The 12,074-nt window shown below is 41.6% G+C and overlaps 1 protein-coding gene and 1 long non-coding RNA gene across 20 annotated transcripts in view; one reads left to right on the top strand and one right to left on the bottom strand.

Moving 5' to 3' along the window:
- CACNA1C (calcium voltage-gated channel subunit alpha1 C) overlaps nt 1-11,316 on the top strand; it is a gene marked incomplete at its 5' end in the record, with an annotated part of 445,655 nt that extends 434,339 nt beyond the window's left edge. For 7 of the 9 annotated variants that reach the window (XM_083461732.1, XM_083461735.1, XM_083461736.1 and 4 more), the window contains 7 exons: nt 1,988-2,340; nt 3,061-3,093; nt 5,879-6,010; nt 6,341-6,438; nt 7,243-7,346; nt 8,041-8,364; nt 9,513-11,316. In XM_083461732.1, the coding sequence (XP_083317858.1) occupies nt 1,988-2,340; nt 3,061-3,093; nt 5,879-6,010; nt 6,341-6,438; nt 7,243-7,346; nt 8,041-8,364; nt 9,513-9,809 (1,341 nt within the window). In that variant the 3' untranslated portion in view covers nt 9,810-11,316. The remainder of the gene's footprint in view (nt 1-1,987; nt 2,341-3,060; nt 3,094-5,878; nt 6,011-6,340; nt 6,439-7,242; nt 7,347-8,040; nt 8,365-9,512) is intronic. The other 2 variants (XM_083461734.1, XM_083461737.1) reach the window with 1 other exon arrangement.
- LOC310687142 overlaps nt 1-12,074 on the bottom strand; it is a 136,978-nt gene that overhangs the window by 108,736 nt on the left and 16,168 nt on the right. The gene's annotated exons all lie outside the window — the stretch shown is intronic.

The raw sequence follows: 12,074 nt of genomic DNA, 5'->3' as shown, positions 1-12,074 counted from the left end.
TGGCCTATGGAATTAGATCATATTCTAACATATCAAATCACAAAAATCAAATAAATCTGTTATATCCCACAAGAAGCAATGTCCCCTGATTCTGTCAGATCAATAATTAAGGTTGGTTGTTTGGGGGGTGGATTGCTTCTTTAGGTTTAACAATGTACTAGGGAGCAGCTGGGGGACGCGGGTGGTGCTGTGGGTTAAACCCACAGAGCCTAGGACCTGCCGATCGAAAGGTCGGCAGTTCGAATCCCCGCGGCGGGGTGAGCTCCCGTCGTTCGGTCCCAGCTCCTGCCAACCTTGCAGTTCGAAAGCACCCCAAAAAGTGCAAGTAGATAAATAGGGACTGCTATCCAGCGTTTCCGTGTGCTGCGCTGGTTCGCCAGCTGCGGCTTAGTCACGCTGGCCACGTGACCCGGAAGCTGTCTGCGGACAAGCGCTGGCTCCCGGCCTTTTGAGCGAGATGAGCGCTGTCAGGGGTTCAGGAGCAGAGGCGAGGGCAAGGGAGGAAACAGAGAGCGAGGGGGAGGAGGCAGAAGAAAAGATGAGTGATGACGACGACCCGAGATCTCCGAGTCTTTCCAGTGAATCAGAAGATTCACAGAAAGGAGCACCAGTGGCCAGGGCAAGGGGGGAGACTAGGGGGACACCCCAGGAAGATAGAGCCAGAGGGGACTCAGAGGGGAGCAGTTGGAAATCGGGACCAGCGTCACCGCCAGAGAGCAGGGAAGAGGAAGGGCGCCAGGGATCAAGCGCTGGCAGCTCACAACAGGAGGGAGGGCACGAGTCAGGAGTGGCCACACCTCCATCGGGGAGCGAAGAGACGGTTAGACGGAAGGTGGAAGGTTGGGCGCGCGCGCCAAGTTCAAATGCACAGGAAGGTGGCGCAGTAGGCAGCCCGGAAAGGGAGCCAGGTCCTAAAGCCCGGCGCAAGGAGACAGGAGGGTCCGGGGGGTCAGCGTCAGAAGAATCCCGGAAGGAAGAGACCCCGGGGGGCAGAGGGACCCAGAGAAGAACAGTCAGGCGGAAAAGGTGGAGCAGGGCTAGGATATTAAGTTGGTGTACAAGGGGCGGAGACTCAGACGGAGCTTCGCCGATCTAAGCATAAGACGTAGAGTTGCACGCAGCAGCTTGAGAATGGAAACTGTAACTCAATAAAGACTTTTATTTAATGATCGCTGGCTAGCGTGATCCTCTGTGAGCTAGGATCTGGAAGCAACTCTGACAAGCGCGCAACCCTTGAGTCGGTCACAACTGGCCCTGATGGGCAGGGGTACCTTTACCTTTAGGGAGCAGCTTGTCTGCACTTCTCTCTCTCCCTAGATTGGTGTCAACAAGATGAAACCTCATTCACTTCTCTCCTTAGATGGCAGTTAATTATGGAGGCTTAAAATTTGTCTTGCTTAATGTAAATGGCCTTAGGGACCCTATAAAGCCTGCACAAGTTGCCACTGCCCTGAAGAGGATGCACCCTGATATAGTTATGCTTCAGGAGGTATATCAGTGAAGGAAGTCTACTCAGTGGCTGTTAAAAAGCACCTGGATTGATGACTAGCTCTGCTCTTTTGGGAGGATAGCATGTCAACAGCACGAGCCATTTGGATGTTCCAGAAGTAGGCCAGGGCTTTGTGGTGCATCTTGGGACAGCCTTAAAATGGAATCAAACAAATTCATGGAGAATTAAGCTATCAATAGCTATTAGCCATGATAGCTTATGTTCGACCTCCACTGCCAGGGGCAGTATGCCTCTGAACACCAGCTGCTGAGAATCATAAATGGGAGAGTGGTTCCCTTCATGTCCTGCTTGAAATATTGGTGAAAATAATGACCATGCCTCATTTCAAACAATACTGCATGCATGCATAAAATAAATACATTGGAAGTGTCTATTTGACCCACTCACTAAGAACTAACTTAGTTGGTCTTTAAGGTGCTACTGGAAGGAAATTTTTTTTTATTTTCACTAAGAATATGTTTTTGATTTTGTTCACAGAGAGCAGGTGGCTTGTTTGGAAATCATGTCGGTTACTACCAAAGTGATGGCAGAAGTTCATTCCCTCAGACATTCACCACTCAGCGCCCTTTGCACATCAATAAATCTAGCAGCAATCAGGGAGACACTGAATCCCCATCCCATGAGAAGCTTGTGGATTCCACTTTCACTCCAAGCAGCTACTCATCATCCGGCTCCAATGCTAACATCAACAATGCCAACAACACTGCCTTGAGTCGCTTCTCCAGCCCACCAAGCTACCCCAGCACTGTCAGTACTGTGGAAGGCCATGGCACCCCTCTATCACCCACTGCACGGATCCAAGAAGTTCCTTGGAAGCTTGGCTGCAGAAGGTAAAAAGCAGTAACTGTAGCAGTAGTTATATTATTTCCTATAAATATAGGGATATTTATATTTTGCATTCTTGCCCCTCCTTTGCTCTTTGCACATTTGTAGGCCATCCATATATGTGAAGAGCCACGCAGGTCCCAGCGTAATATATGATCTGGGGAATGAAATAATAACCATAGGAACAAGACTTGAGAGAGTTTGTGTTTCTCAAATAGAGATGAAATGAACATTATTGTCTAGTAGAAAAGTATTAGTACAACAACTAAGCATCTGCTGTAAAGATGATTTGACACCTCTGCTTTGAACTGATGGAAAGTGAGCTTGCTAACATAGCCCTGTTGCTAACATAGCCCTGTCATAGTACACTGGGCAACATTTTGGCAAATGCAATGTGTTTCAAACTCATATTTTTAAAAATCTCAGTGTTTAGCAATAAAGTCCTTGGTTAATTTTAGAGAGCATTTGAGAAATGGTAGTTATCATTCATAATATAACTCATTCTTTGATTTTCAGATGAGTTTACATCTATTTACATAAATGTAACTAAGTCTAGAGCAGTCAAGTTTCTTTTGCAAGACAAATGCTTTTGCAAGAACTAGTATTGTTCTATTTTTCTACTTTCTCCTGCAAATCCAAAAGAAATCCAAATATATTTTATTTATTTTTCCTTTCCATCTATATTCCTGATTTGATCTTCTTTTCCTTCCTATACTTCCCTGAAGAACTAGGACACATTACTATGAAACACTGGGGCGGTAGGTCTTTCTCTTCCTGCTCTTAACATACTTGGGATATAAGTTACTTTATAGACTGATATTAAATATAAACTATTTATTTTCAGTACTGACAGACCTAGTGAGAGAGCAAGAGATCACATCACTGAACAAATAAATGATTACCGTAATTTGTTGTAATGTAGGGCATAGACGTACAATAAATTAATTTGAATGAGTTATGCAGAGCACTTATAAGTCATTTTGCAACTAATTCTGCGTGCTCAGGTCAAGCTACAAACTATGTGGGAGAGCTCTGAAAGTTTCCAACTTTCTTTAAAAAATTACAGAAATGTGCTTGTATGTTCAAGCGCAGTGAATCTGCTGCCTGGTGCCTTATGAACATGAAAGAAATACCATACACAGGACTATGTTCTTGGATCAAAACAGGCCACAACTTTATTGATTACAGATCTAAGTGGACTTTGGCCTGGGCATTGGGTGATTATCAGTTCAATCAGCCCACCTGGTGGCAGTCAGCAGAATGCTGTGCTGGATGAGGAAGTGTCCCCTTTTTAACCCTGGGAAGCAAACCTAAGTGGAGACTGCAGGCAGTCTCCAGTTGGCTCTGCTGCTCAAGTGATGCTTCCCAAAGCCTGTCTGCTATTCGCCAATTTCACAGGCAGGCAAATTCAAATTAAATTCCTTTTTAAAAAATATTGAATAGTAGTTGTGGGGAACTCCTCATCTATTCAGAGTGGCACCAGAGCTGGAATAAATGTTTGACCTTTCACCTGTGCTGTTTGCTAGAATAACACCCAGAGAGAGAGAGCTGTAATTTGCCTTGTGGAGACAAATAGTGACTTATACTTTACACCACAAAAGGCAAATAGTAGGTTTGAGGGGCATTCAAAACAGTGTAGGAATATTACAAATCCCTCCTGCCCCACTACTGCTCTGAACAATTTGTGGTCTCCTGTGACTTCATTTAAGGTCTTGTTCTTTTAAAACTGGGAGACCTATCATGAATCTCCAGCATACCATATAATCTGGTCCCCCCAAGTCTTTTTTCTGCTCTTTCAATGCATTTTTAAGTATGAAATGATTAGTCCAGTCTGATTCAGTGGTGATGAGTTCAAAATAATGCTGTTATTTCACATTAACGTAGAAAGATTTTATTTTTCCACCAAAGACTGATAACTGATAAATGTAAAGTAACAGTAATAGGAAACGGCTTAAGTAATCAATATAGGTTGTGGACACCAATTACAGTTTACCTTTGCTTTATAGGCAAGTTCTTCAGCAGTTATATCTCAGTATAGCATCAACAGGGGACAGTGTCATATGTTCATATATAAGCCCTGAATAAGCTACATAAACATTTGCTTGATCAATCAGTTTGTATCTCAGGTCTGTTTCTCCAAGCTTCTACAGTTAAGATTGCAGTGTTGTATCTTGGAGTTTATTTATTTAATATATTTATTTATATACCACTTCCTAAGTTCCTAAGTTGTGGTTTAAAAAGTTGTCACTTTTGGGAAGTGACGCAAAAGTTCTATTTCAGAAGTATGGACAAGCATCAAGAACATGAAGCCTAAAGTACATGCTTTTCGTCCCCACCCTCACCCATCTCAAAATGTCCATGTTAATTATGACAAAGTTAAGGGCTATACGTAAGGACTGCATCACACTTTTCTCATAATTTATGTTTTGTGTGTTTTCTTTGAATGGATGTGTTATAAAATAATGCAAAAGGAATATGTGTTTCTACTGTAGCAGGAACACCCCCCCACCCCAATCATTCTGTTTGTACAAACTTCACACACACTCACACTCACACACTACATACGCCACATTCCTGTTATAAATTCATAGAAAAATCAACCATACATCGGATTTGCACTGTTCCGGTAACAGTTAACAGTTAACTTGCCAATTGTGTTCAAATTAACAAAGGTTTTGTCCCTTCGTGGTCGCCAAACTGTTAACTGTTACCGGAAAAATCTGAGGGCTCCCTTGGACAAAAAGTAAAGACACCAACCAGAGTAAATTGAAGCAAATCAGCAGCCTGTAGGCTTGGTCTTTATTGAAGAAAGACTGTCGTGACAGGGTGCTCCCCTCACTTGCACGTGAGAGGAAAGATCCAGAAAGATGGTGTGCAAGACCTTATAAAAACTTTTGAAATTCCCATCCTCTAGGACAAGCCCACCCCCAGAAACATCATGCATACATTACAGAAAGGAGGGGTTGACATCATGCATACATTACAGAAGGGGTTGACATCATGCATACATTACAGAAAGGAGGGGTTGAGGGAGGAGTTGTGGTGGTAACCTGGGTGTCCTGTCACCTGGCTGGTTCTTGCTTTCCCCCTGCCCATGAGTCACTTCCAGGAGACAAAGGGGAGTTTGCAGTTTCCTGCCCCCAGAGGGAAGGTCTGATTATTGTCCTTTGTTTCAGTCCATGCTGAATCCACTACCATATGCAAGTTCTTTGTGATCCTGATTGTCTTCTGTCTGGGATTATCAGGGTTGACATAGCAACTGGGCAGGGCTCCTGTGGATGTGCTGGGATGGTGAAGGGATTATGGCTGACCAGAACCAAGCCACCCCCCTTCGATAGTCCTTGTCACATGGAGTAAAATAAAATGGAACAGTGCAAATCCGATGTATGGTTGATTTTTCTATGAATTTATAACAGGAATGCGGCGTATGTAGTGTGTGAGTGTGAGTGTGTGTGAAGTTTGTACAAACAGAATGATTGGGGTGGGGGGGTTCCTGCTACACTACATTGCCTTCACTATTTCTATTTCTCTTATATTCATTAGATCCTGTTCCAGAGACAGTCAGGTGGCTATTGTTTGTGAGGAGGAGACTTGTCAAGAGGAAGAGAAATATGATGAGCAACTGAATGAAGAAATTGAGTACTGTGGTGAACCAAAGCTGGTACCAACTGAAATGTGAGTATTTTGCTATTGCAGCCAAGTAGGGGTTGTTAGGTTTGTGGGAGGGGGGCGTCCTGCAACTCCAAACTCATAAAGCAAAAATCCCAGAGTTCCCATGTATTTCAAGCAAGGGAGTGAGGCTAAGAGTATACTTACACTGCCATTTTTCTCCATCCAACTATAGCACAGTTTGACCCTAGACTCTTATCCTAGCTTCCAGTCCTAATAGCACAAATCATCCTACGTGTTGCCGGATGGGACAATATATTTCCAATCTGTACTAACTCATACCTCAAATAGGAGCCATGTCCTCATTTGAAGCTAACTTGTCCTTTTCCATTACAGGCTCTCATGTAAAGATGATGAACACAGACAGTTAACTCCACCTGAAAACAACATTAGATACTCTCCAAAGAGTGGGTTCCTGCATTCCTCATCACTAAGTAATAATTCCAGCTTCATATGACAAACATGAAACGATATCTCTTCAGATTTTCTAACCGCAAGCATTTTTACTACATGGGCGTGTTGGGAGTACTGGGTTTCAGCCAATTTGAAAAACATTGGCACCTACAAAAAAATATTCTGCAGCTGTGGGAATTGTTAGGCTGCCTGTTTTAACTTTTTCAAAGCAGAATAGTTCTAATTCTCTCAAATAGCAAATGGGGTTGTAAACCTTTCTCAACTGTACTACTTATACAACAGGTACATAGTCCAATGACAGAATATTTCACTACCCCCCAAAATACCCTTTAAAAATTCTGACATATGTAAAACTAGGCACGCTAGGGAGAAAGATAGATTGGAACCCTTCTATCAGACAGCATGTTTTCTTTCTTCAGTGATTCCCCATCCAAACATTATGTCAGCCTCCACCTGCATTTTAATGTAGTGCAGTCCAGACACAGGTTTGCCATCTCAGTGCGATGCAGGCCAAAAATCACATCTCATATAAAAGAGATGTGATCGGTCTCCAACCTGTATCTGAATGTGGCAGCAGGAAGGAACCAACTGAAAATGCTTAACCTTTTCTGTATTTGCCGATTTTCTCCTGCAAATCCACCCCCTTTTTCTTTCCAATCAGGCTTATTTCCAGTCTTGGATTCTAACTTTATTAGTGATACAAGGCAAATATACAAATAAGAACCTATGTTTGCATCATAAAATGTTACATGAAGTTCCACCCCTAATTGTGTTATGAAAGCAGCTTAAAATATTATCACACTTCTGTGCAACTGGCTTTGCAGGTCGAAGAGCATCCTTTCATCTGGAGTGTCTTAAGAGACAGAAAAATCAGGGTACGGAAGTCCCACAGAAGACAGCAGTGCCCTTGCATGTGGTACATCATCAGGTAAGCATTCATCAGTGAACATCTAACTATGGGATCACACTCTCACTAGGTATGCTTCTGAACTCAGCTGTTTCTGGATTGGGGACAGACAGCAATGGCCAGAAATGCTGATTTATCAATTACGTCTTATATGCCACCTGTACCTTCCTGAAAAACAAGAGTTTAGCAATTACTGTTGCCTTTGTGATCTTTCAGTTCAATTGTTGCATTGTACTGTATATAATCCAAAACGTTCAGAAACCAAAGTGCAGCTTCTGACTGGCTGCAGGAAGCTCCTGCAGCCAACCAGAAGCCCTGTCAGACGTTTGGCTTCCAAAATAGTTTGCAAACCCGAACTGTCACTTCTGGGTTTGTGGCGTTTGGGAGCCAAAACGTTCGAGAACTACGCTGTTCGAAAACCAAGGTACAACTGTATATGCAGAGTAAAGAAGTATTTTATTTTGTCTCTCTTGAATCCCCCTACATTCAGCTTCATTGGATGGCCCCAGGTTACAGTATTATGAGAAAGGGAGAAGGGTTTTTCTCCCTGTCGATTTCTACCATATGCATAATTTCATACAACTCTACCATATACTCCTCTATTTACCTTAAGAAACCTTTTTTCTAAGTCAGCTTGTATAGTTTCTTTTCTCATATTATGATTCAACTTGCAGCCATCATCATGTACAATGTTCTCCTTTCTCTCTATCTATAGGCACTAGCAGTTGCAGGCCTGAGTCCTCTTCTTCAAAGAAGCCATTCACCCCTAAGATCATCTCGGTCATGTGCCACACCCCCTGCCACACCCTGTATACAAGATTGGTTACAGCAGCCTCTTAAAACCTTGCGGCTTGAAGGAGAGGAATCCAATGAGAAACTCAATAATAGCTTCCCATCAATACATTGCAGCTCCTTGTATTCTGATAGCCCCAGCTCTAGCAGCACTCGAAAAGCCAGGCCGGTCTCCCTCACAGTTCCCAGTCAGACCAGAGAGTGTGGCAGACAATTTCACGGCAGCGCTAACAGCCTTGTTGAAGCGGTAAGTTGATGTGGTATTGGTAACTGATGTAACAATCATGACACTTATGGAGATCAGGCCCCAAAGTTACATGTATTCTATGCAATACATTATATTTCATGGACACAAATATAGGAGGTTAAGCTTACTTTTCCTTTAGATGAATCCAAAACTCTTACAATTCTTAGACAGACCATTAATCTGAACAAGACCACCAGTTTTTATCCCAGTCATGCGGTTTTTGAGATCCCTGTGAATTCTTTGCCATTTACAAAAGTAATTAACAGTAAATGTATGAAAGGAAAATAATTCCTTATGTAGGATATAAAGTTTGTCAAATAGAAACAGGGAGGTTGGGCCTGAGGGCAGGGGTTTATTAAAATGTTTACATAATTGTCCAAGGACATTAATATCCCCACAATTATAGCCTGCCCTCTTGATCAAGATTGCTATTCTATTCCTATAACCAGAATGTTCTATAAAGCAAAAGCTTTATCTGCTAGCACAAATATACAGAAGTGTAGTTTAATAAAATTACAGTTATTAAATGAACTAAACTGCATTTGTACTGTAGGCAGGAAGCTGTCAGGAGATACGTTAGCATGTAGCATCTCTGGCAGAAATGGCCAGTAGTGTAGGTTTGAAGCAAGAGAAACCCAAATTTACTTTTTTTCTAAATACTGTTTGTATTTCACTTTATTTATCTATACTAGCAAGTGAATAAAACAAAATTGGCTCAAAGTGCAATCCTAACCATGTCTCCTCAAAAGTAAACCCAAATGAATTCAATGGGACTTACTCCCAAGTAAGTGGGTTAGGATTGCAGCCTTTGATCCTAAATTGCTGTTCAGTTTATGTTGGGCGGGGGGAATATTTTTGTCAATTCAGCAACCCCAGAACACCATATTCAATACCATTCCCAATCCCTACAATCAGATTTTCAGGGGTGCTGCAGACTGAAGAGGAAGGAGATAATGGGACAGCCTTATTACATTAACTGCTCCATTCATAGAAGAAAAGATAGGGCCCAAGCCATTGTCCTATAAAGCCAGGTTTACCCATCAGATTATTACTGTCTGTTATTTCCACAGATTGCTTTGGCTCTTGTTATTATTTTAAAATTGATTTCTGCTTTTCTTTCTTGTGTTTGATCTCCTGGCTCTTTAAAGGTCTTGATTTCGGAAGGCCTGGTGCAGTTTGCTCAAGATCCAAAGTTCATTGAGGTCACAACCCAAGAGCTGGCTGATGCTTGTGACTTGACGATAGAAGAAATGGAGAATGCTGCTGACAACATTCTCAATGGTAACAGCAAGCCAAGCCCCAATGGCAACCTCTTGCCTTTTGTTAACTGCAGGGACCCAGGGCAGGACTGTATGGGAGAGAAAGAGGAAACAGCCCAGAACCCAGATTGTAGAAAAAGTCAAGAGGAGCCTAAGGACAGCAGGATTTATATCAGCAGCCTGTAGTTGCCAAGGCTGAAAGTGATGCTGGTTTTTTAATTTGTTTCAATGTTCCTAATGGGTTTGTTTCAGAAGTGCCTCACTGTTCTCGTGACCTGGAGTAACCAGAACAGCGTTCTTCATTCATTTCCGTCAGGAAGAATTGCAGAGTTGGGTGGTGTAAAAGAGCTTTTCAGGAGTGAATATACAACCCCAGCATGTGTCCATGAAGGAAGAATGACGACAAGTAAAAGGAGGAGAGTCAGATCCCTCCTTTTCTCAGTCCCTGCACAAGGAACAACAGCTGCTTCCTGAATGTGATGGAAAACCTCAGCTTCCTGTGAATGGCCCTAGCCAAAAGGACACTGCATCAAACGGGTGTCTTTCAACTTTGCTTGTACAAAAAAGAATCATTTTGCACATATTCTGTATGAGCCTCACCATCTCCATAAAGCCAAGGCCCTTTTGATCTGCAAGTGGAATAGAAGACTTCAGCAACAGATCCCCACACTTTGCTGAGGAAGAGGAGTTGGAGGAGGAAGCAGAAGTGGCAATGGTACAGGAGATGTAGATGGCAATATTGCAGATGCTTATTAATGGAAAGGCAGAGACTCCTAGGCAGACTTCTCTGCCAGTCAATCAGAGCTCAGGCAGTCTACTCTGCCAACCAATCAGAGCTCAGACAGCTAGCTGTGCCAACTGCTCAAGGAGCAGGAAGCCAGCTCTGTCAAACCGGAGTTCAGGCAACCTGCCCATTTCAAAGAGATGTGGTGATGGGCTAATGTAGATCTCTCCTTGTTTTTGCTGTTTGATATTTTATTGAAAGCATGTTCTAATTTTTATTTTTGAATACTTTATTTTATGGTATTTTATTTTTTGAGGGAGGGGGTGAACGGAGTGTTTACAAAGTTTTGTAATCACCTAACTTTTTGTTTTCTTTCTCACCTTTGCAAATGTTTAAAATTGGTTTGATTTGATTATGTTGTACTATTTAATTTTTTTTTGTTTCCCTCCATTGAAATTTGGGTAGAAACTAATAATGATATTAGAAGAGTTTTGCCAACCATTATGTACACCAGAATTTGTAATTTTATTTGAAGTAATGGAAAACTCCTTTTTGTTGTTGTTTTATAATTTAAAGATAGTAGGCAATGCACTTGATATAGTCTTGCACATATGAGTGATCGATTTGGATTCTTTATAGTGGTAGGTATATTTGCGGGTGTGTGAATGAGTGAACAGGACTGAATGAGAGAGTGAATGCATGCCTGAAAGTTTGTAAGTTCATACAGTTCTCCACTTCCTGGTATAACTGCAGGAGAGCTGTATCTGGGGTCATGTGAGTGTAAAAATATACCACTGTCTCTGCTTTTGAAAGGGGAATCAGTAACTCTTTGCATTTTCTGTTCCACAAGATATGCAAAAACAATGCAATAATATTAATTTTGAATACAATTTGTGAATTGTGTTGGCATTAAAACTGTATAGAAAAACAAAACAAGGGAATTAAAGAAAACAAAAAAAAACCACACAAGTGAGAAGGAGTTACGTTTCGATATATTCTGTGTGATGTTTTATTGCATTGATGATGTTTCTGTTGAAGAAACCGTAATACTTGAATTCAGGTCAGTTTCAGTATTTTTCAACTATTTTTTTAAAATGAATTGCAATTGTGCCAAGCAAATATGATGAATTAAGTTTGTTTAAGGGGAAAATAACAATTCTTGTATATTTTGCTGCATGTAAAGTAAATCATTTCGTATTTGGAGTGTGCCAAGCTTTACCTTTGAACTTTTAAGTGCTTTTCTACATGTGGTTGGGGGGAAAGGGTATACAATTTTTCCCTTTTTTAATTTGTACAATGAACAAAGTGTACCTGGTGTTAAGTAACTAGTCTGCAACCCACTGGCAGGTTGATCATTAACTGATTTTGCATATCTTGTGTTCACTTTCTTTTTTCTGCACTCCCTTGAACATGCACAGTAATGAATTGAGATGGGAAGAGTACCTTGCTTTCTGGAGCTGAGAATTTTTATCCAGGTTTAACCCCTTTGCACAGTTAAAATGATTCTCCTCACTAAAGGGTGGCAAATTTCACTATACAAAGATAGTCCAGTTGATCCTTTCCTATAAACTGAGCTGGCATCAGCAACTCCAGGAAGGGGAATAATTAATTTTACTATAGAGAAAATACTAGAAGAATAATGAATGTAACAACATCAAATTACCGTAATGCTCTTCATGAGTTAGTCACGGTTTCAGTTGCAGATTTATATCAAGCTGAGTGCAAAG

Source organism: Podarcis liolepis (assembly GCF_965112155.1).
Source record: "Podarcis liolepis genome assembly, chromosome: 10".
In the NCBI taxonomy this organism is placed as follows: Eukaryota; Metazoa; Chordata; class Lepidosauria; order Squamata; family Lacertidae; genus Podarcis; species Podarcis liolepis.
Note: the sequence above shows the minus strand (reverse complement) of the source record. Positions and strands in the feature narration are given on the sequence as shown.